Here is a 27,744-nt window from a genome sequence, read left to right on the forward strand (position 1 = left end):
CAAAGAGAGCAGCACACAGGCTTGAATTTTCACTGCCCTGCAATTTCAACAGTTGAATCAAACAATTCCAGATGTTCTCAGAGATGTTTTATTTCCCACATACCCAAAAGTACGGCTCTGCCAGGACCCACAGACACCATCACAGGAGGACATCTGTTATTTCAGTGCCCTGCAGTGGGCTCTTACAGGAGGCTTGAGGGTTTTGCCTGAGAAAATGAGGATTTCAGTGTATAAAACCAAAGCCAGTTGCAAAGGAGAGAAAGCAAGCACTGCTAAAAAGCTTAATGAACGCCCATTTCAACTTAGGTGTAACTGAAATCTTGGGAGGGGGTGTTGGTGTCACGAAAAGCCAGCAAACGTGACTTGACTCCAATTTCACCTCCCAAGAGAGAAATAATCAGATGTAAGGGGCATCACAAAGGTGTTGGGGAATATTAAAGCTAATTGCATGCAGGAATCTTTGACAGCTGCTGTCAAGTATGTCTCTAATAGCTGTTCCTTGCATTAATTGCTCACAGTACAAACATTTGGGACACTAAAGCAGTGTGAGCTCATAAAATGCCTTTTGAAATGAGGGATTCCCTGCCTGCAGCAGGGTTGGCCGCAGCCCCAGCAGCTTCCCAGGCCAGTGGTGGGCAGCTGGGCTCACCACTTCCTACTGGGAATTGTCAGTGGATTATGGCATTTTCAAAATCTTCTGCCAACAAACCAAACTGGGATTACAAATGGTTATTATTCAGTTCCTGAAAGGGAACAGACAGAAGCGAAGTGGCTGAGCAGAGGAGCGAAGCTGCACCTCAGTCTCTCAGGAGCGCCGGGCCTGCTCACTGTCGGGAATTGTTTCCAGCAGCGAGTTCAGGAGCTGAGGAACGACTGAGCTGCTGCGGTGCCTCCCTGAGAGCCCCCAGAGCCGACTCCCAGCGCTCCCCCGGCCCCGGGCAGCGGCGACACCTGCGGGGCTGCAGCTGCCCCTGGTGCCCCGGGGGCTCAGCCCTCCTTCAGCGGGGACAGAGCCCTTGTCACACCGGAGAGCAGCAAAACGGGGCTCAGGACCGTGCCCTGAACGACAGCTGAGGCCATCCGACATCCATCCTCCGGCTCGGTGTTTGTCCTTCCCGGCCCCGGGACAGAGCCCAGGGAATGGGGCACACCCGGAGAACTCTGGCAATGAAGGTGCCACACCTGGCTGTACTAACTGCGACCTCCGGCACAGCGTCCTGCACTCCCCTGCCAGCACGGGACATGGCCCCAGCTCTGAGGTAGGCGTTGTGTTTGCATAGGGAATATCTGAACCAGGGAGAGCCCCAGTTTACTGGGAGCCAGTTTTTAATCAGCAGCTCCTTCCCTGCACACAGCCCGAGCTCACCGGCCTCGCTGCTGGGGAGGGCAGGGAGGGCTTGGCTGCATCACCCGAAATGAGCCCATTTCCCAAGGTTCTGGCTTAGGAGATTTCTGAGGATCCAAAATCCCTCCCAGACTCAGCTCACTGTGAAGAAAACTCTGAGTTTATTTTCTAAAGCACAATGATGCCGTTTGAGGGAGGGAAAGGTGATGCAGAAGAATTCTGTGTCTCTGGTATCTGCAGTTCACAAGGTCAGGTTTAGAAAGCACAGCACAGCATCCAGGCTGTTGCTCCCTTTCTCCTGTTAATATTCAGGAGAAAAAGGAAAAAAAATATTGAATTATTTAAATTGGTTTCAAAGTAAATTGTCAGGTGGGATAAACCAGGCAGCCTTGCCAAGGAGAGGTCACAAGCTGCTTCACAGACCTGTGCCATGATCCCTGATGGGCCGAGGAGTGGAAGTGCCAAGGGACAAGAGGAAAAACTGGGATTGGGATATCCCCAGAGCCAGGAACACTCTGTGGAACCACCCCGGACCTCACCCTTCAGAGATCTGCCAGGGGCCAAGTTCCAGGTGCTTCACTGACAAAAGTCAAACTTCTGGTGGGCAGAAAACATATCCCACATTTCAACACAAAATTACAAACCCTCCCTCTCCCCAAAAATAAAACCCACCAAATAAAACACAGAGCAAAGGAAGAGATTCTTACCCAGAGCAAACCCAGGGAACAGGAATATGCCACTGTAGGATGTGAGCAACCACGTGAGAAGGGAAGGTAAAATCCTGAAATAGCACAGGGGGACAGGGCTGGGTTTGCTCCTGGGGCTTTGGGAGTCTGAAACTGTTTCCAGAATTAGACAGACGGGTCAAGGATTTTCCATGAGGGATACACACATGCACTTTTGCTTCCAGAATCCCTGACCTTCCAGAGGAAAGGTGGGAATTACATTTGTCCCTCTTTCTCAGACTCCAGTTATGCTGAAATGCCAGAGACAGAAGTTTCATTTGTCTGGGAGAAACATGAAAGTCTATGGAACAACTGAGAATTGGAAATCAGAACTTCCCTGAGCTCTACATAACAAAGTTACCTGTTCACAGGGAGAGATGCAAGGTGCAGAGTGATTCCCTTGGCTCCAATCCTTAAAAAATCCCACCACAACTCAAAACCATGTCAAGTTCTTTGTCTCCCATTGTCCCAAGTTTTTTGGCTCTTTTCTCTTTTGGCAGAGCCTGGTGCTTCAAAACCAGTGATTAAAAAAAGCAGGGTGGGAAGGAACAACTTCACAGATTCCTGCATAAAAACTCGCTGAGTATTTGACACCTGCTCTCATTTTTTTTTTTCACCTGGACAAGAACATGGATAACTTTGCTCCCCAGCCTGACTACAGGAACAATCAGAGATTAGGGACAAACGTGGCATTTTTGGTGTGTAGGAAGACAGTGCATCTTCATGACAACTCCTGAACTCAATCCTTGTTTCTTAATGCTAAAAAACAGTCTAAAAAAATCACTGGACTCTCACCTTTCCTTGCAAGGAAGGTGACACAAGCCCTTACCCCAGTGCAGCCCTTTTGCAAGAACATCCAGTGATCACAAAGATCAGGACCCAAACAGAAAGATTGCTTGGGATTGAAGACAATCAGTTATTACTTTCTAAAACAAAGTTCATCCCATTAAAAAAGGTGACTGTATTTAATAAATAGCCATTTCTGACATAATAAGTTAAAAATTAATTTAAAATAAGCTAGTATAGAATAAATAGGCTTCAGTAAGTGCTTACATACATACACGCCTCTCTGAATGGTTTCAAGTGAGCTCATGTTTAGAAGAAGCAAGTTCTGTAATACTGCCAGAAACTCTTGTGCCTTCAGGAAATCAAATATTGCTTTTCTTAGCCCTTTAGGACTGAATTCAGTTCCCATCCACTCGGGAATGGAACAGACCTACTCATTATTGCTGTAAACCTGAGTAAAAAGAAACAATAGTTTGGAAGATGCCACTCACTGCAGGCAGATTCAATGCCTGGAATTTCTGAAAAAAAAAAAAAAAACAAAAACAAAAAAACCAACCTTTTGAGCAGGGTTAAAAAAATCCAACACATTTCCCAGAGCATCCTGCCAGACCAGAAGAGGTTTTTGGTTTGGCCTGGAAGTGACTTCTGAACCATCCTGCCTTTACCCAGGTGTTGGCAGTTCCTTCCAAGGCCCTGCCCTGGAATGCCCACTTGATTGCCCAGTGTGCAACCAGTACCCCGTGGGCAGCCAGGACAGTCCCTTAGTTTTGCCACCCAGGAATTATCTCAAGGTCCAACAGGTAAGGCAACATCAGCCTCCTCTGCGGGGAAAAAAACGATGGGAAGAGCCCTTTGGAGTGGAGTGGATTCCTGCAAACTCACAGGAATCCAAAATCCACAGGTGGTGAAGGAGGCTACTGAGAAGCAGGCAGCTGACCCAAAACCCCTTAACCTGCCCTTGGAATTTCAGTCTCTGTGCTTGAAGCAGCCCCCAAAGGCCTCTCTGTGTCCAAATGGCTGTGACTGCCCCACGGCTCAGCCCTGGAGCTCTTTGGTTTGGGGCTGGAGCAGCCCCGGGGTGCCCCTGCTGCTGCAGCCCTGGCTCTGCTATCTGGAGAGGTGGGAGCTGCTCTGGGACTGGCTGGAAGATGTGGTGACTCCACTCAGCTGGGAAAAGCCACTGGTGCAAGATTCCAGGCTCGACATGGATCCCCTGGGATGGGACAAACAGATGCACTGTTAGCAAGGCTGCAGTTAAGGGATTCCTCCCACAGATCAGCTCCCCCTCTCTAACACTGGCACAAGTGCTTCTTGGCCCATCATTTCCCACTTGCTCTCTAAGAATCTCTGTGCCATGAAGAAAAATTAATCAGAGACATTTTTCCCCATTTACAGATATTATTCCTTGTCTCTGACTATTGTTCTGGGGAAAGGGACAGAGCTGGAGCTTCTGGGAGCTGTCCCTGAGGAGAAAGGAAAGCTCCAGAGCACTCCAAATGCAGTCTTGTGAACCCAAGGACTCCAGGCTGCTGAACACCAGAGTCCCAACTCAGCATCTCCAGCTCCTCCTGCCAAAAGCAGGCTGGGCTCAGGAAGAGCCCCAAGGAAGAGCATGGCTGGAGTGAGGCACTTCTGCTGCTCTGACCCCACAGGACCTGGCCAGGTCACACCTCAAGCTACCACCTTCAAATCTGTTCTCCCCAATGCCTCCTCCAGCTCTAGGGAAGGGCCAAGCCTTGCCCAGAGCTCAGATGAACAGGAGATGGGGAGGTGCTTCTGGCATTGAAGGAGGGGGCCAGGCACTCCCTGCCGAGGCTGGCTGTTCACCTGCCCAGAAGCGCTCATCCTTCTCAAGTGCCAAACAAAATCATCTGGGAAATAGCCCAGCTGATATTTAAATTACTGCAAAAGCAGCTGCTCAAAATATTCCCAACTAAGATACAAACCCTCCTGAGTCAAAAATCTCCTACTCTTCAGGCAGCTGCAAGCAAGACCCAAAGCACAAATTTCACTGGTGGACACAGATTCAAGGGAACTTTTAAATACCTACAGCACTAGAGGAGATTGGTTGCACAAAATGCCACCAATTTTGTGTCCATCCACTTGTCATTGAAACACACTCCCTGTGGGGGTCTCCAGCATCCAAGTGTTTAACTCACACCCAGTGCAACTCATAGTAAACCCTTTGTAAATGCCCCACCTGAAGTCCTTGGAGGCCAGCACCTCGTAGTAGTAGATGAGCTTGCACTTGTGGCTGGAGCCCTGCAGGGAGGCCAGGACATCGTCCACACGGGGCAGGCTGGAGCTGGAGCAGGGCAGGGGCCCGTGCATCCTCCACTGCAGGATGTAAAAGCCAGGCCAGCGTGTGACATGGGACCCCTGCAGAGAGGGAGGGGACAGCAGGTGACCACGGGTGTCTGGGGGAATGGCTGAATAACCCAGCACAGGTGTCAGTCACCTGTCTCACCTCCCTGAGACACAGCCCTGTAGTATCAGTAGGGAAAAAAAAAAAAAAAAAGCTTATTTAGCTTAATTTCCATAAGGATTTTAGCTTGGAGTCTCTTTCAAATGACTCATTTTAAATAAGGATTTCCCACTTTAACAGGGTATATAGAAAATTATCACAGAATGGTTTGGGTGGGAATGGACTTTAAAGACCATCCCATTCCACCCCCTTCCACTGTCCCAGGCTGTTCCAAGCCCCATCCAGCCTGGCCTTGGACACTGCCAGGGATCCAGGGGCAGCTGCTCTGGGCACCCTGTGCCAGGGCCTGCCCACCCTGCCAGGGAAGAATTCCTAATTCCCAATATCCCATCCAGCCCTGCCCTCTGGCAGTGGGAAGCCATTCCCTGTGTCCTGTCCCTCCATCCCTTCTCCCCAGTCCCTCTGCAGCTCTCCTGGAGCCCCTTTAGGCCCTGGCAGGGGCTCTGAGGTGTCTCTGGAGCCTTCTCCTCTCCAGGTGAGCACCCCCAGCTCTCCCAGCCTGGCTGCAGAGCAGAGGGGCTTCAGCCCTTGGGGCATCTCCATGGGCTCCCCTGGACTCTCTCCAGCAGCTCCACATCCTTCCTGTGCTGGGCCCCAGGGCTGGGGCAGCTCTGCAGCTGGGGTCTCACCTGAGGGGACAGAGGGAGAGAATCCCCCCCTCCTGCTGCTGGGAATGACCGCAGCCCCCCTTTCTAGCAGCTCCTGATTTCCCACACCATCAATTCCCTCCCTACCACTCCACTTTGGAGCTGGCAGGACTCTGAAGCCACGGCAGGACCCCAACCCCTCTGACCTGGATGCTCTCTCCTTCCCTGCAGACCAGGGGAGATTCCACCCGGCTGTAATCCACCCCCAGCACCCAGGTCTTGTCAATGAGCTGCACATTGTCCCCTGCACCAGAGGGACTTGGTGATGTGGCTTCTTTGTGATTTGGCTCAGGAGCTCGTTTGGAGTGGAAGAGGCTGAACACCACATCTCCCTTCAGGATGTCGAAGTCCCAGGTGATGACAGATTCCCCTTCCAGGATCTCCACGAGTATCTAAAAAGGAACAGAACAAGCCCCTTGCAGGGTCAGGTGCTCAGGTGGCAGCAGCGTGTTCCTCCCCACTCTGGGGCAAACAGACTTGGCTCCACAATTCTTCAGCTGGCTGATGGTCTTGGTTCCTGAGGGGGATACACACCAACTCCCACTCCCAACCCTACCACAGTACACCCACTCAGGTGCTTTTACCTTTTCTCCCCACATCAGAGTTGCTTGTAAATGAGTTACTTGTACTAGGAAAACCTCAGTGGAACTTAGGCAGAAGGAGCCAAATCAGAGTGACTCCCCATCAGAGAGGTCAGAAGACTGATTTGACACTGATTTGCTTCTTCTTGGGATATCCTGTTTCCTGATGACTCCCATCAAGCAGTTCCCAGCACACCTTCCTTTATCAGCCGTGTTACTGTCCCAGCTACACGGCTGGGAATGGGAGCTGAACTATCACAAGGGAAACTGAGTGTCCTTTATTTCTCCCAAGAGGAGGAGGAGGGGGAGGAAGAAGAGACTGGACCTTACAGAAGATCAGGCCACAGTAGAGATAAGAGACTCTGCTGCTCCAACTGCTGTTCTTCACTCCCACACTTGCAGCTGCTCCCTTGCAGGAACAGCAGCTGCTGTGAAGCCCTTTGCTGCTCCCCGTGTGGGCCCTTGGCTGCTCCAGTCAGCCCCAGCAGAGGGGACACATGTCACTGTCCCACCACCTCAAGCTGCGCTCTGTACCTCGTGTGGGGCTCCTCTGAGGACACTTGCAGAGTGGTAGATGGTTTCTGTCCACAGCCGGATGTGATCCGAGTTCTCAGTCTCATCCTCGGTCTGGTACAGGGCCTTGGGGACGAGCCCCCCTTCTGAGACAGTGCACTGCAATGGCCACACAGACAAACAGGAGCCTCAGGATGTTCCAGCAGTGAACCAGGAACTCTTGCTGGCTGTCAGACATGGGCTGACCCCTCAGCTGAGCCAGAACTGCACAGCGCCTCTGAGCTCACTGCAACTACCCAGCTTTATGTGAGCTCTCTGCAGAGAGCTGCCCTCTGACCCTGCTCCAGGATCCCAGGGCAGCACCAGCACTGCAGGGGGCAGCCCTCTGTGCCCAAACCAACTGCCCTGTGCCCACAGCAGGGGCATGCTGGCCAGCACAAAGGCTTAACCCCTTCCAGAAAGCAGTGGAAGGCCAGGGTGGTGAGGAAGAGGGAATCAGTTCCAGATTGCACCTGCACAAGAGGAAGGAAAACCCACCATGCAGTCTCCTCCCAGGAAGTCTGGGATCACATCCTTGTCCACGTAGTCCACCAGCCCTCCTGAGCCCTGGTAGTTATTGCCACTGTAGATGAGGAACTTCTGCCGTGTGTTCTCATTGATAAAGGGACTGACCTGAGAGACAAAGGGCACACAGGACATGGCTGTCACTGAGGGCAGCTGGAGATGCTGTCTGAGCCATCTCACAACGATGCTTCTGGCTCTAGCCTGGAATGTCTCAGCAGTGTGCTGAACTTCACAGCTCTGAGGCACTTCCCAAAGAGAGGGATAACAAACTGAAAATGTTCTCTCTCTCTGTATCACCATTTCACAACACCTCCTGCTTCATATAAAGGAAGTCTGCAGTCACTGCCTCACCTACAAACCTCACACGAAATGTAACAACCACGTCCTCACACTGCCAGAGCAGTCAGCAGGCACCAGGCAGAACCAGATTTATTATTTACTACTTATTACTACTACTTATTACCCTTCAGTGTCCTACAGCATGAGATTAAGAGGTATCTGTCTTTTCTCATCTATATGAAAGCCCAGCAAGTTTGGGTGGAATGGGCAATTCCGATCCAGGTTCTCATCCTGTCCTGGTGGATGGCAGTCACCGCAACTCAGTGAACTACAGGTATCCCATGGCCTGGTTCTGCTGTGGCTCTTCAGGAGCTCACCGTAAGTTGCCTGGAGATTTTCCCTCACTGCCTCTGCTGATGTAGCTATCTGTGAACCTGCATAAGTGGCAGTGACCCTGCAGAGCTCAGGTTTCACCCACCAGGGTCCAGAGCACAGGGAAGACCCGTGGTGCTCTCACGATCAGGAGCCTCCCCAGGGTCTCAGGGTAGTTGTCCTCCACCACCTCAATGATCCTGAGCAGGGCCTTCACCCCAGGCCGCCAGAGGTGCCTCATATTGAGCCCTTCCAAGTCCACCAGGCATGTCCAGGATCTAAAATAAACAGGCATAAAAAGACCTGTCAGAACTTTAGAGTGTGGTGGCTGCTCAGTTTAGGATCCACAGTAACCCCACAGCCCGTGCAGGATCCAGGGAAGCCAACAAGGGACACGAACAGTTCTAATAAAAGCACATCTCCACTCGGGCAGCAGACACCTGAATCCAGGTGAGCTCCAGGTAACACAGACACCCAACCCCAAGGGCAGGAACATCTATCACTCTGGAAGAAGGTGAAGGTATGCAGGCCTATTGCTAAAAATGGTGTAAAAATGTGTTTTAAATGAAGGTGGAATCTGGCAGACAGGCTCCTGTACTAAAAAGATCCAGAATTTTAAAGATGTGGATCAAAATCACCAAGACAGATTATATTAAACTGAGATGGGATATGACAATGATGTAAGGAAGGATCAATACTTGTTTTCCAACAAAACTGCAGGATCTGTCTGCATTTAAGTTCAACAAATAAATTTTTATAGATCTGTGGTCCTCACCCAGCCCATGAGACACACTACTGTCTGCACTGTAAGCCTAAGGACATCACCCCAAACCACAGCAGCATCCTTCACCATGGCACTGAGACTCTGCAAGGGCTCAGGAAAACCAATTATAAACCAATTATACAGACGTGATGGGGCGGCCGAAGATGTTGGTGTTTTCCTCACATCTCTTCTGTCCTTCCTCATTAATGGACAGAACCTGGAATCAAAGACAGCATAGACAGGGATTTGCCTCAGAATGGCTGAGTTACCAGGATGGTCTGGAGATCTTATTTTAAAAAATACAGAAAGCGGAGGGCAGGGTTACAGGGGATATTGGGAATTAGGAATTGTTCCCTGGCAGGGTGGGCAGGCCCTGGCACAGGGTGCCCAGAGCAGCTGTGGCTGCCCCTGGATCCCTGGCAGTGTCCAAGGCCAGGCTGGATGGGGCTTGGAGCAGCCTGGGACAGTGGAAGGTGTCTCTGCCTGTGACAGGGGGTGGGGTGAGATGAGCTTTAAGTAAGGTCCCTTCCCACCCAAACCATTCCAGGATTCCTGATGCATCGTGACAAGACTTCCCAGCACCCTGAGGGGAACAGGTGACACACAAAGGCATAGCTCACGTGTCGCAGCAGGGATTCCTCTCCCAGGGCCTTCACCAAACCCTTGGTGTCCATCTGGCCAAGGCGGAGGATGTAGAGCGGCCGCCCATCTTCAAACAAAGGGGTTAGAGAGGGCAGCACTTTAGTCTCCCAGGCTATCACTCTCATACCTTTTTTAAGAGCCACATTAAATATTTGAAAAGGATAAAAATCAGCGCAAAAGCGATCTGTTCAGAGAAATTGCTTTGCAATGACTGATCTGTGCAGAGGAAATACAATTACAGGGAAGCAGAGTGGCTACTCACAGGCACCGAACTGCTTTGTTAACTTTAAAAATGTCAATACAGCTTTCCTCAACATCCCAGGCCACCAGTGAGGTGCCAGGGGCATCTCCTCACCTTTGTCCTGGTAGTGCCACCCCCCAGTGTAGTACTCCTGCAGCAGGGCCGGGGGTCTCCAGGACTGCAGGATGAAATCCACCTGGTACTGCTTGCGCCAGGCCAGCGACTGGCACAGCATCTCCCGCGCTTTGTCGATGTTGAAGTCGCGGGCGCGCAGGAACCGCAGGATGTGCTCATCCTTGGGGATCTGCCAGGACAGAAAGCCCCAGCATCAGCACTGGAATGTTCCATTTGGCCTGCAGAGGAGGCTGCACAGTTGACACCATTTTTTAATCTCTTCAAACTAAGACAGCAAACATTAAACTTCCCTTCCGCCTCCCTCCCTCTGTAGCTAACCCAGCTGGAAGCAGCAGAGGGTGCCAGGAGCACAGAAGCAGGGACCAGCTCACTGACTGTGGGAAGCCCTTCCCCACTGCAATTCCCAGGAGCTCCAGCAAACCCTGGGCTGGCTGATGTTTCCCTTGGCTGGTTATCCGCTAGGACCTCCAAAATACTGTGTGAAAGTCAGGGAGCCGCAAGTTCACCTGCCCAGGGCAAATCAGCACAGGATGGCAACAGGTAACAAACAGCCCCAGGTAACACACTGACCACACCAGGCACTGGAAGGGAATCACAACTGTGCAGTCTGAATGACGCCACCAGTACCAATTCCAGCTCTTGTGCAGGCCCTGCTGCTGGTGTTTGAACAGGAAAGCTGCCGAGCGCTTCAAAGGCTTCCCTGCCCCCATTACACCACAATAACTTCTGATCCAAATCAACCCAAACTACAACACACCCTCTCCCAACCACTCACCCCAGCACTAGCACTAATCCTAACATCACAGGCACAAAAGCTTTCCAAAGCAAGTCTGCAGAATGGCTTATTCCAACCTCCTTCCAGATCTGCCATATTTTAGCTGAAGAATCAAAGAAAGCTTGGCAGGAGTGCCAAGCAGCAGGAATTAACAACGAACCTGGTGGATTCCACAGAAGTGCCAATTCTCACTAAGAGCCTGTCAGCTGCAAATCCAACTGGATTAGAACTGCATGTGCTGCTGGATTCACAGTCCCTCACTCCAACTTCTCCAAAAGTGTTTGGCCTCATTCTCTACAAGTTTCCATAAAAATTTCCACCTCTGTGGAGCAGGGATAGTCTCTTCCGGAGTATCCATGTTGTGTTAGCACAACCCAAGCACTCCCAGCCCTGCTGGGACACAAGCCCCCATGTTCAGGAGTCAAAGCTCCTTTGTTTGTCATGCTCAGGGAAACAAAGCTGGGTAGAAAGCAAGGCTGGCAGCTGTGTCAGGAGGGAGCAATCTTGGATTCACAAGCAAGAGGTGGTAAGAACTGGCTCACCTAAAGAAGGGGCAGAGTTCAGGCAGCCTAAACCAATCCTGAAGCACCTTAGGAGCAGGGGGGAGATAAACACTGGTTCTAACACTGCATCTGTATGTCCTGCAAAGGAGAGAGCAGCATTCCCAAAGATGATCTTGAGAGTATTTAGAGGAATTTGGTAGGACAGCAAGTTTAAAGCCAGCAGAGCGCTCATCAGATAATTCAGGTTTGTGTTCCTGCTGCTCAGAGACAGCTGTCACTCATCAGACCCCGCCCAAACACCCACAACAGCTCCTGCATCTCTGCAGGAGAGGGGATGGCTGGTGGATGGTTTGATACTTTTCCTGTTTCAAACCTCCCCTGTGCACGGCTCCAGGCAAGAGGCAAATCCAGCACTTCTGTTTGGACCAAAGGCAGGAAGCTCCAAGAAGACTCATTCCACAGCAGAATTAGTCTTTTATCCTTGTCCAACCAAAGCAGTACCTCCCACATGCAAGAAAACGAAGGTTTAATTTCAGCCTGCTTTTGTATTCCCTGGCAAAACTGCTGCACTCTCCTGCATGGTGCAAATCCTTGAACAGAGCTTTCAGTTGCTGCAATTTTAACACCATTTACAGTTTGTTCCTTCAACTCCTCAGATTTTTTAAGCAACAACATATCTGATCGTAAAGGTAATGTCTGCTTTGGGAGGAATGGGGAAAAGATAGTGAAATAGGACAGAGGACAAAAATAAGAATGGCCATTTTCCAAGAAACAGGAGATCTATTTTTTGATAATTTCTGACAGAGGAATAAGGCCATCCCTGCTCTGAATTAAAAGAACAGATTGTCACAGCAAGGTAAGAGCCTCTCCAGGGACAAGCCCAGCCTTGCAGGATAAGCTCCTGATTTTGGCCTGCTCTGTCAGGGAGTCAGGAGAAGCAGCTGAGCAGTCAGGGGGTTCAATCTGAAGATTCGGTAGCCAGCACCTCCCCTCCTGTGTGCTGACATCCTCCTGGGGACAAGGCCCAGCAAGGCCACCCAAAGGCCTGAGGCAGCTCCACTGTCCCTGGAGCTCAGGATTCAGCTGCACTTCCCAGGGCTCCCAGCACAGCTCAGGGGACAGCGGCTGCCACTCCCTGCCCAGCTCCAAGCACCCAAGGAGCAGCAGTTCCACATTTTGCTTATGTGCTCTCACTTCTTCCTTCTCCAGCTTGATTCCTCAGCCTCTGACATGGAGGGGGAAAACCAATCTGTGGGTTGATACTTTTCAACCTAAACAAAGGTTTAGATGGTGCCTGTTCCAGCTGAAAGCAGGATCCTTGCAGGTCACACCAGGGACAAAGCCTCCCTGTCTCTGGGATGTCCTCCCATCCAGGACCCACTAGGTGAGATATCTCCTACCCTAGTGGAGCCCACACCACTCCACTGTTCAGGTCTCCATGAAAAGCCTCCTGTGCTCTCTCAGAGCACTGTCACACCTCGGGACTGATCCCTGCCTGGCCAGTGTCTCTCATTCGACTGGAGGCTGGATCACAGGCAGACCCAGACCAAAAGCAGCTCCCAGCAGAGCCCCTTTTCTTGGTGAAGCTGTTCCTGCTCACCCAGCTCACTCACCACTTCTGGCTGGCTGGGAGCCCAGACCCAGCTCCTTCCTCAGGGGCAGAGCATCACAGTGACACAAGAGCAGCTGCCAGGGAGGTGTCACAGCCCTTCAAGGGGCCCTTTCCTACATCAGGTGTGTATATATACAATACACTATATATCACACATATATTCCTGTAGTCTCTGCCTGCCTCCAGCAGCCCCCACCCTTCTGGTCCAAGTTATCCAAGCTGCTGTTGATGCCACTGTACACCAGTGGCCTTGGCCAGCTCTGGCAGATGTTTGCGGGTGGGAATTTATCAGCTCTTACAATTCAACAGCACTGCTGGTGTCTGGAGCTTATCAGCTGCTGGGAGCCCCTCACACTGCCCCAACACCTCCTGCTCTCTTTGGACTGGGGTTTGCTGGGAGCTGTTTCTCCATCCACATTCCTGGTACCAACAAAACCCATGTGCCTGCTCACACACAAGGGAACTTCAAGAGTTTAACAACAGCACAACAATAGCGCTAAATCTTTGTTACATTTTATTTCTACAGAGGTGATTCATAGTCACTTTTCCAAGAAAAAACAGCATTCTAAATCATGTTCAGATTCCCTGTACTCAGATGAGACGTGCTCAGCTCTGAGACATACAGCACAGCATGCAGGACTGGCAAAGCTCCTTGTAAGCAGAAGTGTCTTTTGGAAAGGCTGGGTAAAGGAAAAATGAAAATCTTCCCAAACCCAGGAATGCAGAGTACCTCACCTAACCCATCCTGACTGACTGAGCTGATTCCTTCCAAGCCAGGAAGCTTTTATTGTTGAAACTTCATCCAGCTGTTCTCTGCTTCTCTGCTCCTCTTCCTAAGCATCCTTTATCTACTCAGCCCACCCACCTACTCTTTCTAGTGCTATCCTTGGTCCTTCTTTCCCTCCTCCTAATCCCTTCTTCATCAGGAAATCTGGAGTTAAACCCCTCTTAAGGCATTCAAACTGCTCTAGACCCTTTCTTTTCCCAGCCACATATCAGTTACCCTGCTGGTCTGAGACTTTCCTTTAACCAAAAGGAGCCCAGGACATTCCAGCAGAGCAGAGACACACTGTCCCTCAGTGCCCATGCTGCTTCTCAGGGAAAAATCAGAGAACCATGGAATTTCCTTGAGCTGGAGGGGACCCAGAAGGATCATCTAGTCCAACCCCTGACCCTGCACAGACACCCCAACAATCCCACCCTGTGCCTGAGGGTGGTGTCCAAATGCTCCTGGAGCTCTGGCAGCCTCGGGGCTCTGCCCATTCCCTGGAGAACTTGGGCAGTGCCCAGCACCTTCTGGAGGAAGAACCTTTCCTGATCTCCAAGCTAAACCTGCCCTGGCACAGCTCCAGCCATTTCCTGTCCCTGGTCACAGAAAGCAGAGATCAGAGCTGGCCCTCTGCTGCCCCTCGGGAGGAGCTGCAGCCCCAGTGAGCTCTGTGCTCCATCTCCTCTCCTCCAGCTGAACAAAACAAGTGCCCTCAGCTGCTCCTCCTATGGCTTCCCCTTAAGACCCTTCCTCACCATCATGTTCCTCCTTTGGACACTTTCTGACAGCTTTACAGCCTTCTGATACTGTGGTGTCCAGGACTAGAGGTGAGGCCGCTCTGGCACAGAGCAGAGCAGGACAGTGCCCTCAGTGACCCTCTGGGCTGCCAGGGCTGACTCACGCTCAGCTCAACATCGACCAGGACCCCCAGGTCCCTCCCTGTGGTGTTGCCCTCCAGCCTCTCATTCCCCAGTGTGTTTGTGCATCCCAGCTGGGGATCCCCCTGGGTGCCCCTCTGTGCCTGCCCTACCCACCTTTCCCTTGTGAGTCTCCTGGAGCCACTGGCGCAGGCGGATCAGGCAGCTCTCCTGCATCGGGGTGAGCTGGCCCAGGTAGCGCTCGATGTAATCAGCGTCCAGTTTGTCAGCTGCAGGGGGAAACAACAACTCAGAGCAGACTGGTAGAGCCAGGAGGGAGGGGAGCAGGTGCTTCTACACATTGGGCTCCCTACGGTTTACATGGGATTTGCTCAGAAGCCTCATGCCAGCAGCCTGAGGGCGGGAGGGATGGAGGGACACTCTCCTGGTGATTGGGGCACGAGGCCACAGGCAGCACGCGCTGTATCACAGCTGGATCACTCCACCACGCTCTGGCTCCAATATTCCATTCAGCCCTGAACTGCTCCAGCAGGAGCTTTAAAAGATCTATCATGAGCTCTGGCAGTCAGCTCACCAACCACTCCAAGACCTGGGCACTTCCACCTCCATGTGTCCTAAATCTCACACACAACTGCAGTGACAAGTGGCTTGCTGGGAAACCAAGCCATTATTCTGCCCAGGGACACCAGAGACCAAGGGAGAACAACAGCACATTTCTGACAGCCAGGGAGGATTTTGGCAGGAGAAGTCCTGTGCACACCAAGCAGCTCAATGCTCCTCCAGCTCAGAGACAAAGGACAAGGGGTTGGTGACTGCCAGCACTGAGGGACAGAGGGCTGTGTCACCCAGGGCTGGCAGCTGCCAGCCAGCAGAACAAGGCAGCTGTGGGGAGCAGCCCAGGCAGCAGCTGAGGTGGAAGACACAGGGAGCAGGGCTAGGGACACCTCAGAATGGCTCTTTGTCAGGCACAAGGTTCCAGCAGATGCCATCATCTACAGAAGGAGGCCTGGACACCCACAGAATAAGCAGGGTAACAGAGAAATTGCATTTGGAAGTGAGACATCCCATGGAACCCCCAGAGCTAGCAAGGTGGGGAGCAGGCCCAGGGAAGCTAATCCTGTCCTGAGCAGGAATATGGGCAGAAAAGTAAGGGCTACTCTCCTCTTCTGCTAACTGGGACCCACCACTCCGAGGACGACATTAATCTCAAACATTTCTCCTAATCACCTTCTCTGTGGATTCCTATTTTTTTCCAGAAAAGCTCTCAGAGAATGTTAGGTGAGAGCAGAACTACTGATATTTCCAAATTCCAAGCTTTTTGCCTAGTTATACTCAGCAAAATAAGTGCTGCCTTTCCTTCTCAGGAATGACAACAACTGTTTCTATTACAACAACTCTGGATTCAAAGGTCCCTCCTATTTCTTTTTTGCTACAGAAGTATTTTATTTAGTCTAGAAAATATCATCAGACCAACACACAGAAAGATAAAGTCTGATTCAGGCATTTTGTGGTAAAAATGCATTAGGAGACATTCCTCAAGTTTGTCTTGGCCTGATACAGGGCCAAAAACCATCCAAACCTGTCCCCAAGAATATTTATTTTGGAGCAGATGAAATATTTAATTCCAGCATACTGAAGACACCTTCTCTTGTTTCAAGTATAAAATACCTTTAAAGGGCTGATCAAACCTAATTTTTTTCTAAGCTCCAAAACATACTGCCTGCACAGCTTTTTTGTTTCAGGGGGGGAAAAAGTTCCATTGTTTATTTTCCTTGAAAAAAGAAAATAGCTTTCCCTCCTCCTCCCCCACACTCCAGATGAAAAACCTGATGCCAAGAGAAACTAAAATAAGCTCCTCGGTCAGTGCTACTGACTGAGTGCTGCAGTGCCTACCGTCAGGGCTGGCAGCCTCTGGGGGCGGGCAGGGGCTGGCAGCCGGCTCCCTGCTGGTGCCAGCAGCCCCGGAATCCAGCAGGATGTCACCGGGGGCCCGTCCCACCGCCGGGGCTCGCTCTTCCTCCGCCGCGGGAGGGCTCCAGCGTGGGATGAACGTGATCCCTTGGGAGATCAGCTCCTTCAGGTAGTGCTCAATCACCTCCTTGCCCTGAAGGGGAGAACTCTCATTAGGGAAAAGCCTCCTCCAGAGCCAGCAAGGCACTGGAGTTTCCTCAGGACAGATGATGAATGCTTCTAAGGATAAACAGAGGGGAAATCTCTCTTCCCATCCCCATGATCAAAGCCCCCTGTGAATGATGAATTACACTAATGGCCAGGCAAATCCCAGTTATGGATGCAGCTGTCTTTCCAACACTTTTACCCCATCCTCCTGCTCCCAAACCCAGTTAGCTGCCCTGCTCCTCTGCAGCCCAGAGCCACTGTCCCAAGCCCAAGCTCTGGAGACACAGGGGGTGTTTTTCACCCAGGACTTTCCCCTCCCGCACAAGAAGAGTGTCCTCAGTGTCCAGCAGCCCCGCACTCACAGCACCCAGTGCCCTGCTCCTCTGGCACAGCCTGCTCCATCCCTGCACAGCCACATTCCAGCCAGCTCTGTTCTGTGCTCTTTGCACACTGGCTTTGCCTTCTTTTGCCCAGCTGAGGGATTTCAGAGCCATAAGCAAGGGCACAAAGCTCCACTGGGTCTGTTTACAGAAAAGCAAATAGAGGGCCTGGGGTGCTCAGGCAGCCAGGGAAGCCCACCTTACCCGTTTGATGTTGGAGGTGTACTGCTTCATGGCAATTTTTTCCACCGTGCTTTCAAAGCCAAAAAAGGATTTGATGTCGAGAGAGGCTGACTGCTCAAAGCAGGTCCACTCCTCGTTCTCAGGGTGAACCTGCAGCCAGGGGAACACAACACACAGGAGGGATGGGGGCAGATGGCTCATGGCCCTGGCACCACACTGGCTGTTCAACCTCCACAGCCACAGAGAGGGGGCAGAGGAGGCACTGCCACGCCTGGAGTGACCAGCCAGATCCATTCCCGTTGTGAGAACCCTTTGTGAACTGGACATCCAGACTTTTGCTAACCCAACATTCTTCACATGCACAAGGAAATCAAGATTTAAACCCATCCATGCCTCAGCAGACCTGAAGTGCAGTAGCAAAAGCTGCACAAAAAAGCAGTGGAACTGCCCACTTCAAGCCATCACGTCAAGGTCTCCTTAGACAGGGATGGCCTTGTGGAACATGCAATTAAAACTCCTACACCTGCAAAGAAGAAAAATTGAAACCAGGTTTCCTTTTTAGTTTTGGATGGGAGACTCAGCCGCTAACATTAGCCTTCTCCCCAAAACACTGGGGACATGGCAGAGAAGGGAGTTTCCCCACTCTTCAGCTCAACACACACCTTCCCCTTATTTCCCCTCTGTTGCTCTATATATGGTAGAATCCTTCCCTCTTTTAAACTTAACCCTTTCCTGAGAAGGCTCTGCCTTCTCTCTGCAGGTGCTGCTGCTCACAAACCGACAGGAAAGAAAAACAACTCCAGCCCCCACACAAAGACACCATAAAAGACAAATTCCCTGGGGAGATATTAAGTAACTGCAGGAGCAGGATCATATTTCTCCAAGTTGCCTCAGAGAAGGCTGCAGAAAAGGAAAGATGAGAATAAACCTGCTTCCGGTGCACTCTGGCAGGGAAAAGGGAACTGGTAAAAATAGAGCAGGGAACCATCTTGAGGATACAGCCAGCAGCTCCCACCCTGTTCCCCTCAAAGCCCAGATGCTGATGTTTCCTTCCTAAGGACACAGCCAAAATCAGCAAGTGTAACAATCTCAGAGTTGACCTGGGAGCATTTCAGACCTGTCAGTGCCTTTGATGATGATGGAAGTTTAATTTACAGCAGTTTTTTGGATGTTTTTAGGTGGCCTTATGCAGACACCAAGGGATCTCTGGCCCAGGATCCCTCTCACCATACAAAATGTTCACAGCTTTTCCACTCCTCCTCTTGCCTGAAGCTCCTCACAGCCTCTTTACTCCCAAGAAGCTGAGCTGCTGTCCAGTTGCCAAAAGGGCAGGTTAAGTAACAGGAGCTGGACATTTGTGTAAGGAAAGACAAGCAGGATCTGATTGCTTCCAGAAACACCTGGGCTATTTCATGGTGGCTGGGCCCTCAGAGCACCATTACAGTTCAACAGCACAGAATCAGCCACACAGGGAGACAGCCCCGGCCGCAAATAAGGCTCAAGTCCTTTCTCCAAATCTTTAGAGCACAAAAATAATGACAAGGTGCTAAAACTTCCACTTATTTGTGGCAAAATAAATTGTCAGGCATTGCTCAGACCCTTATAATAAGGAACAGTAAAGGTTTAATTCTAGATATTCAGATTTATAGACATGTCCAAGCTCTAGATGTTTTTGTCAGCCTGAATTTCAATCAAAAAGAAACTGAGGAAATACTAGCAGTTCTGGAGTACCAATTCTGTTTTCCACTTTCACTCCAAGCAGGGAATCACAATCAACCTGAAGAAGTTTCTCAAGCCTTATGAAACCACAGAATGGTTTGGATGGACACACAGAATTGCTAGGTTGGAAGAGACCTTTAAGATCATCAAGACCTTAAAGCCCATCCAGTCCCACCCCCTGCCATGGGCAGGAACAACTTCCACTGTCCCAGGCTGCTCTAAGCCCCGTCCAGCCTGGCCTTGGACATTGCCAGGGATCAGCCACAGGGGCACCACAGCTTCTCTGGGCACTCTGTGCCAGGGCCTGCCCACCCTCACAAGGAAGAATTCCATCCCGATGTCCAATTTGTCTGTGGGAAGCCATTCCTCGTGGTCTTGTCTCTCCAAAGCAACTGAACAATCCCACACCCAGGACCCAACAGCCTTTCCAGCCCCAGAGTCTGTAATCCCAGCCCAGCGTTGCAGGGGTGCCCAAACCCATCCAGGCACCTTCCCCCTGTGTGTGAGTGCACAGTTCCCCCCTCCCAGCACAGACAGCCCCAGCAGGACTCTCACTGAGTAGCTGCAGGTCTCCCTGACCACCACACGGTTGGCAAAGGTCTCGTTGTGGGCTTCGATGCGGAGCGTTCTCTCTCTCCAGTTCACCGTGTTCTTCTGGATGAAGAAGACATGCTCTACCCCTGCAATCTGAAAAGGAGGGGGAAACAGAGAGACAGGAGTAACTTTAGGAGCCTTTATCCATCTTAGCCAGCCAAAAGAATCCAGGCCTCTCTGCTCCCAAGGTTCCACCTGCCTTCTTCAGCAGCCTGGGAGCATCCACATTCAGCTTGCAGCTCCGCTCAACGACGTGGATGGCTCCATCCTCACTCCTGGATTCGTGCAGGATTTCACTCCCCAGGAAGACTGGGATCTCTGGGCATGTAGGAAAGCGTTTCTCGTAGGCCTAGAAGTGAAAATAATGTAAATTTCAGCTTCTGGGTAAATCGGTTTTAACTCCTTCTGAATTAAATAATTCCCTTACAGTGAAAGTCCAACAAAACGGAGCTCCCTGAACCCCAGAGTTTTCCCGTTTTCTCAGAGGTGAAGTTAAAGCAGAGTAGGTACAAGCAGGGACAGCACCATGTCAGTCACCAGCCAAACATGTCCTAACATAACTTGTCCTTCACACATGAAGTAGGAACAGAATCCTGTTGTTGAAGAATACTAGGAAGGGAATAATCACTTCAACATCAGGAAGCTCCTAACTAGCAAAAGCAAACAGAGCTCTGCTGATTTCTGCTGGCTAAAGACTGGAATGTTATCATCTCTGGGTCAATACTGTCTGCATGAAGCCTTAAAACGTGACGTGCCAAACAGTTCTTGTTGCCCTAAACGATCAAGGCTAAGACCACCAATTATTGGCTACTCACTTTGCCTCAATTTATCCATTTGTAAAACAACTCTGCCCTGGCTCTGAAATGTTCCCTGTTCTATTAGCACACCCCTGTGAAAAGCCCTTTCTCCAAAGCTTCTTTAGCAGCTCTAGCAGAAATCCAGTCTACCCTGGCACTTGCAGAGAAGTTAACTTGCATGAACAGTACCTACTGCCGATGCTCCTTCCCTAACTTCATCATCTCTTACTATATTCTAAGATGTTTGCAGGATGGAATGTTTTCCCTGGATTTCCGAAAAACGTCTTGCATGTTGTGCTGCTGTTGCAAACGTGTGGTAGCTGCACAAGCTGCCCAGAATTCCACTGCAGCTGTTCCAAGAAGAGAACCTGTGCTCTCCTTCCACTGGACTCTCAGAGCTCCACATTTCCATCCTAAGATGTTTCTGCCATCTTTCCAATTCCTCTCGGAATTGCTGTCATCTTCCCACCTTCTAGAAGACACCACCATTTTATACAGCACAGAAAACTAAAAATATTCACAAGCTCTCTGCCCCAAAAGCAAACACTGATGTGCTGATGCTGGAGCTGGGCTGGGCTGTCAGCTCCCCATTAGCACAGCCATGCAAAGCCTGGATGCCCCTGTACAGATTCATGTCCCTGCTCCCAAAATAGTCCAGGCACTTAAGGACACATTCCATATCTCCTGCTCCCGGACCTCTGGACGGGAAAGGAGCTATTTCAGATTATCATGTTGCTCCAGTATCAGGAGGGAAGTGCAGGCAGCTGCCAGCTGGAGTCCTGGCCAGAACAGAGCACGCAGGCTTGAAACCCTGCTCTCCCAGTCAGTCCCTCAGCGATGTACTCCTTGCTTTGCCACACTTCTCAGAGAACTTTTCCCGTGTTCTTCTACCTCTGCTTTGGACTCCTCATCACAGCAATAACATAACCAGTTTAGATAAATCCAAAATTCCCATGCTAAGTTTCCCTGGGACTGTTTCCCACAGATCCACCTGGCTCCAGCCAAGAGAAGCACACTCACTGCTTTGAGCAGTTTAATTTGTTAGGATGGGAGTTCATGGACCTGTGTCAGGCATTGCCACAGGACACTCCCAGCCATCCTCTCCTGGTGCCCTTTGCTCCAGGGCCACCTGGCAGGAGGGCTGCACACCTCAGTACCTGCTCTGCTCCCTGCACTCAGCAGCCCATTCATCTGCTCAGGCAGAGCCAACACTTCTGTTTGTGCTTCCACCTGCCCTGTCCCAGCCCTCCACACTCCAAACCACCATCCAGGGTTATCCTGAGGCCAAAGCCTTCACCTTGCTGGTCTCTTCTGTTCCAGCACATACAAAATCTATCTCTTCAGGCCACCCATTCTAAGTTACTGGAGTCCCAAGGGGTTGGGCAGTGCGTGCTGAGAACACCTTCAGAGGCCACTGGGATACCAGAATATTAGTAACTGGTTTTGGGCAGTTTGTCCCATGCCATTTCATACATGCGCCCTCAACACACTTGCAAGAAGTGTCACTGAAAGCCCTTCCCTGAGAGCATGCTGCCCCAATTAACTCCACAGCAACGGTGGACAGTTTGATAGGACAATGGGAAAGGGTCTTCAAATAAACAAGGACACACTTAAACCAGATGTTAGGAAGAAATTCTTCCCTGTGAGGGTGTTGAGGGCCTGGCACAGGGTGCCCAGAGAAGCTGTGGCTGCCCCTGGATCCCTGGAAGTGTCCAAGGCCAGGCTGGATGGGGCTTGGAGCAGCCTGGGACAGCAAAAGGTGTCCCTGTCCATGGCAGGGGGGTGGGACTGGATGGGCTTTTAAGGTCTCTTCCCACCCAAATTATTCTGTGATTCTGCTCTTTCAGGGGTGCAGCTGTGCCAGGAACATTTGAGGGAACTTCCAGACAAACAAGAGCTGTTCTAATGGGACCAGGACCCTCCTTGTCCTCACTTGAACAGCTTCACCTGTAAGTGTCCCCTCACCATGGAGGGACAACAAGAGCCAGTCTGAAACCACCACTGAATCCAGGTGCCTGTGGCTCCCATCTGAAGGTAAACCACTGGATCTCAACTCCCAGCTGCTTCTTTCTCCACTAACTATGGACTTGATCCAGCTGGAAACAGGCTCCCTAATAAACTGTCATTAGATCCAGCAAAACTAAGACCAGGACTAAGAGTGCAGCCACTTTTTCCATCAGCTAAACAGCATCTAGAGCAGGAAGAGAGGCCAGGGCAGAGGCACATGGCAGTGCACAGCCTGGTGATATAACTGTGACACGAGCCCAAACACATTGCCTAAATAGGGGGAACACTGCCATATTTGACAAAGAATCCATATCCACATCGATATTAAGTCCTTTGCTAATCTTCTTTGCACAACAGCTCTAAAAATACAGCAGGGAAGATGCCTGAGATCACATGAAGGACAGCTGAAGCCCCACGCTGCAGGCCCAGCAAAGCTGTTCCCAGAGCAGCCAGACTTTCCATCCCTGCTGACTGAGCTGAGCAGGAGAACAACCCATTTCTGCACCCAGAGCACCCTCTGACCAAAATCCTCCTCTCTGTGCAACAGCCCACTGCTGCAACAGGGAAACTGAGGGAGCTTCTAAAGACAGAGAAACACTCACTTTTTTCAAGTCATCACAAAGCTGTTATGTCTCCTCCTCTGGGATTCTGCAGAGTCCAAGGTGGACAACAGAACATCCCAGAGAAATGAAAAGCACAGAGTATTTAGTATTAATTGTTTTAATGCTTTGGTTGCCTGCACTTGCTCTTTCAGCTCCTTCTTGCAGGAACTCTGCACTGAGCAGGATACAGGAACTAGGATTTGTCTCTCCCTTCTGTGCCTCTCCTTTCCCAGAAGGAACAGCAGCAGTGTTGTGCCAGCACTGGGTGTTAAAGCTCTACTGTGGGACTGCACCTCAGACTAACACTGGGATGACTAAAGTCTCCAACAGAATCACATACATATCAAATATATATATAAAATAAAATTAATGGTGCCATGAAGCCACTCCCTCCCTTCCTCTAAACCCCACTGGGATTAACACCTCATACCCAAACCAACCATTCCACAAGAGGTACTGGCTCAGGCCCACCAGGGTCCTTCCCTAAATCAAGTTGGTTTTCCCCAGATTTCTGACAAAAGAAGTGTTGCAAAAATCAGTGTTTTTGTTGTAGTGGACTGTGACTAACAGTTCAGAGAGTCATTTAAATCTCTGCAGTTCTGAAACTGAAATTACACATCAAATTTCACAACAAAGCTGAGTGAAGACAGAGGGACCTGGAATCTGTTTGAACTCATCAAGATCGTTTGCTTAGAACTATAACCAATTTTTTTTGGGTGCATCTAAATGTAAAAAAAAATTTTTAAAAAAATAGCATTTAGATACAGTTCATTGGAATGAAAAAATTCCACAAAGAAGAAATTGAATGGAAAAAAAAAAAAGGAAACAATTTCTAGCTGAAAAGTTAAAATAGGCAGTAAAGTTTAAGATCTCAAAGATTCAATAGTGTCAGATTTTCCTTTCACACTGAAGAGAGCCCAAACTAGGATAAGGATATTTCCAACTGGTTACAGTGACCTCTGCATCCCAACAAAGACCCCTTAGTGCCACTGAAGCTGACAAATGATTAATTACAAGAAGCAATCATTGACAGTGATACAGCTGACTGTGAAATCAGCAGAGTGCTCTGACCAAGCTTTTGCCCTGTGATCTCCTGGGAAATACATCCAAGTGGTTTTACCTGCTCTGCTAAATATCCATCCCAAATGGATTATGCACCAACACTGAAAAGTGACAATCAGCTTGTGAGAGGAGAGCTTGAGAACAATGCAAGAAGCCATGCTTGGAAGCGTTCTGACCTGCTGGCTAAATACTCAGTAACCAGTACAAACCCCACATCTGTGAGCAGACAGTACTCCAAAGGTCAGCCCGATAACAAACAAGAACAAATTATAAAAAACCACAAGTGTCAAACCCCAAAAGTGACATTCTAAAGCCTCACAGCCACAGAGAAAAGAGGAAACTACCCTCCTTTACACCCCCCTACTCCACCTGCTCAGCCCCTGCCCCTGCAGAGCAGGGCCCTCTGCAAGCCCTGCACACTCCCAGGAGTCAGAGATCCTGACAGGGCCAGAGTGCTCCTGCCCTCCACTTTAGGAGCTGTGTCACTGCTGCTCCTACAGGAGCCACAGGACATGGCCAGCAGGCAGGATCTTTCTAACAGCTACTCCTGTTTCTCCTTGGCAGGATTTTCTAGGAAGTGACCTTGAAATCAATTTACACCACAGAGACCTCAGGAATGCACAACAACAGGGACGTGTAACCACTGAATTACTGCAGGAAACAAAACACTCAGCAGCCAAACCCCCTGCACACCTCGAGGCAGCTCCCTCCAGCCTGCTGGGTCCTAAGTGGTTTCCATGTGCTTCCAGAGGCAGCTTCTGTGAGATGGGATCTCCAAGAGTACCAGAGCTGTGGGGGGAAAACTGCTTTGTGTGGAGCAAAAGGAAACTTAATTGTGATGATGTAAACAGAATTTATAGTCAATATTACCTGATGCAGACAGAATTTATAGCCAATATTACACAAATATGTGACAAGGAGAAGACTTCATCCTTGTGCTAAAAAACACTTCAAATTTTCATGACCAGACAATGTTTAAATCTGTATTAATTAATGAGATTCCTCAAGGTCATGTTACAGCCATGTGCAGGTTGCCAGGCAAAAGGAACTCCTGCGTTCAGAGGAAGGGAAGTGAGGAGGAGGTACAATACCAGGTTTTGAGCTGAAGATGCCCAGATCATTATCCCTTTGAAAAGAGATGATGAGAAGCAAGATGAAGACACCTCATCACTTTTAAGTAGGAAGTGGATGCCTTTGGAGAAGCTTTTGAGCAGCTCTAATGATACATAAATATTCCTCTGCAGATTCAGGCCTTCTAGGAAAAAGGAATTTCATCCTGCAGTTCCTCCCACTGCTTGGTCTCAGTGCTGAAGGGAACCACAGAGTCTGCACACACCAGACACAATAATCCACGTGCTTTGAACAGATCAGATACCAGCTTCCCACTAGCCACAAAATAAGATAAAATATACAAGGAACAATGTGGGAGGGACAAAATGCATATTTAGGGTACAGAAAGGCACTGATTCAGGGAAAAGAGAACTTTGTTTCAAGGAGGTGCAGGGTATGCACAGCAAAAGTGTTTGGGGCCCGAGGGGAAAAAAGAAACATTTCTGTTGGCCAGAGGAAAAAGATTTGCCAGCGAGAAGCGCATGGGACAACAGCACCCAGGCTACAAACATTGACCCAGTGTTATCTCTGCCTGGACCACAGCCAAGAATTTGCCTCATTCCTTCAGATTTTGGTGAAAGAAACAATTCAGGGAGCAGCAGCATCTATTGCAATAGAGGCACAACTGAGGGCCACAGCCAACCTCCTAAACCCAGGCCCTGCATTGCAGCTGCACAAAGCCCTCCCAGGAAGCCACCAACGTGCCTGACCTCCTGTCTGAGAAGGAACAATATCCCATTCAAGCTGTCCTGCTGCAGCCTTCTCTCCTCTGCTGGGAGAAGGAACTCTGTGTGGAGCAGTTGGGGTCACCAACAGCACATGGCTTTGGCCTTTACAAAAAACTGAGGAAGTGGCACCTTATTCAGGAACCACTGCTTGTCACAGCCCAGTGTGGAGAGAGAGAAACCAAAATGGGAGGGCAAGGAAGCAGAGATCTGGTGTGACTAACACCTGAAAGAGCAAAACACAGCAGTCAAGTGTCACATCACACATTTACTGCTTGATGATTCACCCCAAAATCAAACAGGCTGGCTCACAAACTAATGGCTACTCAGAAGGACACTCTGTCATTGCCAGAAGCTGCTGTGAGAATTTATACAAACTGGCCATGATTCAGGGTCAAACTCGGGAAGGTCACTGTGCTTAGCAGCTAAACAAGCCCATACTGGTTGAGATGTAAGAATTAATTATGATTCTAAATTTTACCACCTATTTTAGTCCCCGCTGAAGAGTTTATAATTTATCTTCTGCACCTACACATTCAGTAGAGAAGGGTCTTTTGGTCACTACTGGAAGATGAGATAAAGGTGATACAGCAGAGCTGGAGGTGTCTCCCTGTGCTGTGCCTGTGAACTGGAGCTCCCTTCAGAGCTCAGCCATCCCTGCACCAGCCAGATTAAGCTTGAGACACAACCCATCCTTCAAGGAAATAACCTCCATGCTGCAGCTGGAGAAGGTGAGTAAACCTACACAGACCCCAGGAATTGGTGTAAACCTTCTCCAGTCACACATGGTGCCAGCACCATCCTGCCCAGCAAATGGAGTCTGAGCAGTGGCAAAGCTCTCAGAGACCTCTGCTATCCCCACAAAACACCCTGAGGGTGATGTGCAGATGTTGCCAGCAGTTCTTCATCAGTGCCTCCCAGAAAGCAGCTCTTCCATCATCCAGCAGCTGGGACAAACAGCACTCACCAAACACTTTCTGCTCACTTGAGGGGAAACATCCCACACCACGGTCCCAGGAGAAATGTCAGCTCTTTCCCAACTATTGCTCATTCTCAACCTGCTTCATGCCAAGGCAGGAGGTGGCAGGGCCTGGGGCTGAGCCCCCAGTGCAGAGCCAGCCCAGCTGACACACACAGCATCACTCCCAGCTCCTGGTGCCAAATGCTGCTCAGCAGGAAGACGAGGGGATATTTTTAGTGTATCTTGACAGCAGAGTTTCAAGCCTTCAAGTCACACTGAAGCATCATGTCTTGAGTCAACACTAGATTATCTCTAAGTGCATAAAATGTTAACCCAGTGGCTTCTGGCAGTCACAGCAAACTCACCTTCCAAACATGGCAAAAAGCAGGGACGAGGGAAGCTGCCTTCTTTAAAATATCTGACACAGCCCACGGCTGCAGGCAGACCATGCACATCCAAGGAGGATTTGTCAAGTTTTATATACCCAACAATCTACACATCAATAAGAATCTGTAACACATACCTGTAACAATCAATTAAAAAAACCCCAAAATATACAAATAAACAAAAATAAAGCAGATCCTGCTTTGCAGGGATTTCTTAATTTCTTAACTGCTTAGGTTATTATCAAGACATTTCATGTCACGTGTGGCATGGGTTCACCACCAAACACCTGTTTTGAAGCATTTTTCCCGTTGCACATGGATTCTCTCTCCATCTGCAGGGCCCTGGCATCCAGCAACAGCATTCCAGGCAGCACCTAAAAGCTGCACCATTACCTACATCACAGCAGCTGCAAAGGCGCTCCCAAGCACTGGACACGCTGCAAAGCCCTTCTTCCCTGTGCCACCTGCAGCCACGCACAGACAGG

The 27,744-nt window shown here is 50.1% G+C and overlaps 1 protein-coding gene across 2 annotated transcripts in view; it reads right to left on the bottom strand.

The window, feature by feature from the left end:
• Positions 1-70: 70 nt before the first annotated feature.
• The window catches only part of SEC14L5 (SEC14 like lipid binding 5), a 39,635-nt gene continuing 11,961 nt past the window's right edge, over positions 71-27,744 (bottom strand). For both annotated transcript variants that reach the window (XM_038151216.1, XM_038151217.1), the window contains exons 4-17: positions 19,809-19,958; positions 19,571-19,702; positions 17,318-17,446; positions 16,509-16,719; positions 14,772-14,884; positions 10,058-10,247; positions 9,681-9,769; positions 9,207-9,277; positions 8,404-8,575; positions 7,620-7,754; positions 7,104-7,241; positions 6,135-6,380; positions 5,057-5,235; positions 71-4,069 (exon numbers count right to left, since the gene is read on the bottom strand). In XM_038151216.1, coding sequence (XP_038007144.1) covers positions 3,964-4,069; positions 5,057-5,235; positions 6,135-6,380; positions 7,104-7,241; positions 7,620-7,754; positions 8,404-8,575; positions 9,207-9,277; positions 9,681-9,769; positions 10,058-10,247; positions 14,772-14,884; positions 16,509-16,719; positions 17,318-17,446; positions 19,571-19,702; positions 19,809-19,958 — 2,061 coding nt within the window. In that variant the 3' untranslated portion in view covers positions 71-3,963. The remainder of the gene's footprint in view (positions 4,070-5,056; positions 5,236-6,134; positions 6,381-7,103; positions 7,242-7,619; positions 7,755-8,403; positions 8,576-9,206; positions 9,278-9,680; positions 9,770-10,057; positions 10,248-14,771; positions 14,885-16,508; positions 16,720-17,317; positions 17,447-19,570; positions 19,703-19,808; positions 19,959-27,744) is intronic.

Source organism: Motacilla alba, chromosome 14 (assembly GCF_015832195.1).
Source record: "Motacilla alba alba isolate MOTALB_02 chromosome 14, Motacilla_alba_V1.0_pri, whole genome shotgun sequence".
NCBI classification, from domain to species: Eukaryota; Metazoa; Chordata; class Aves; order Passeriformes; family Motacillidae; genus Motacilla; species Motacilla alba.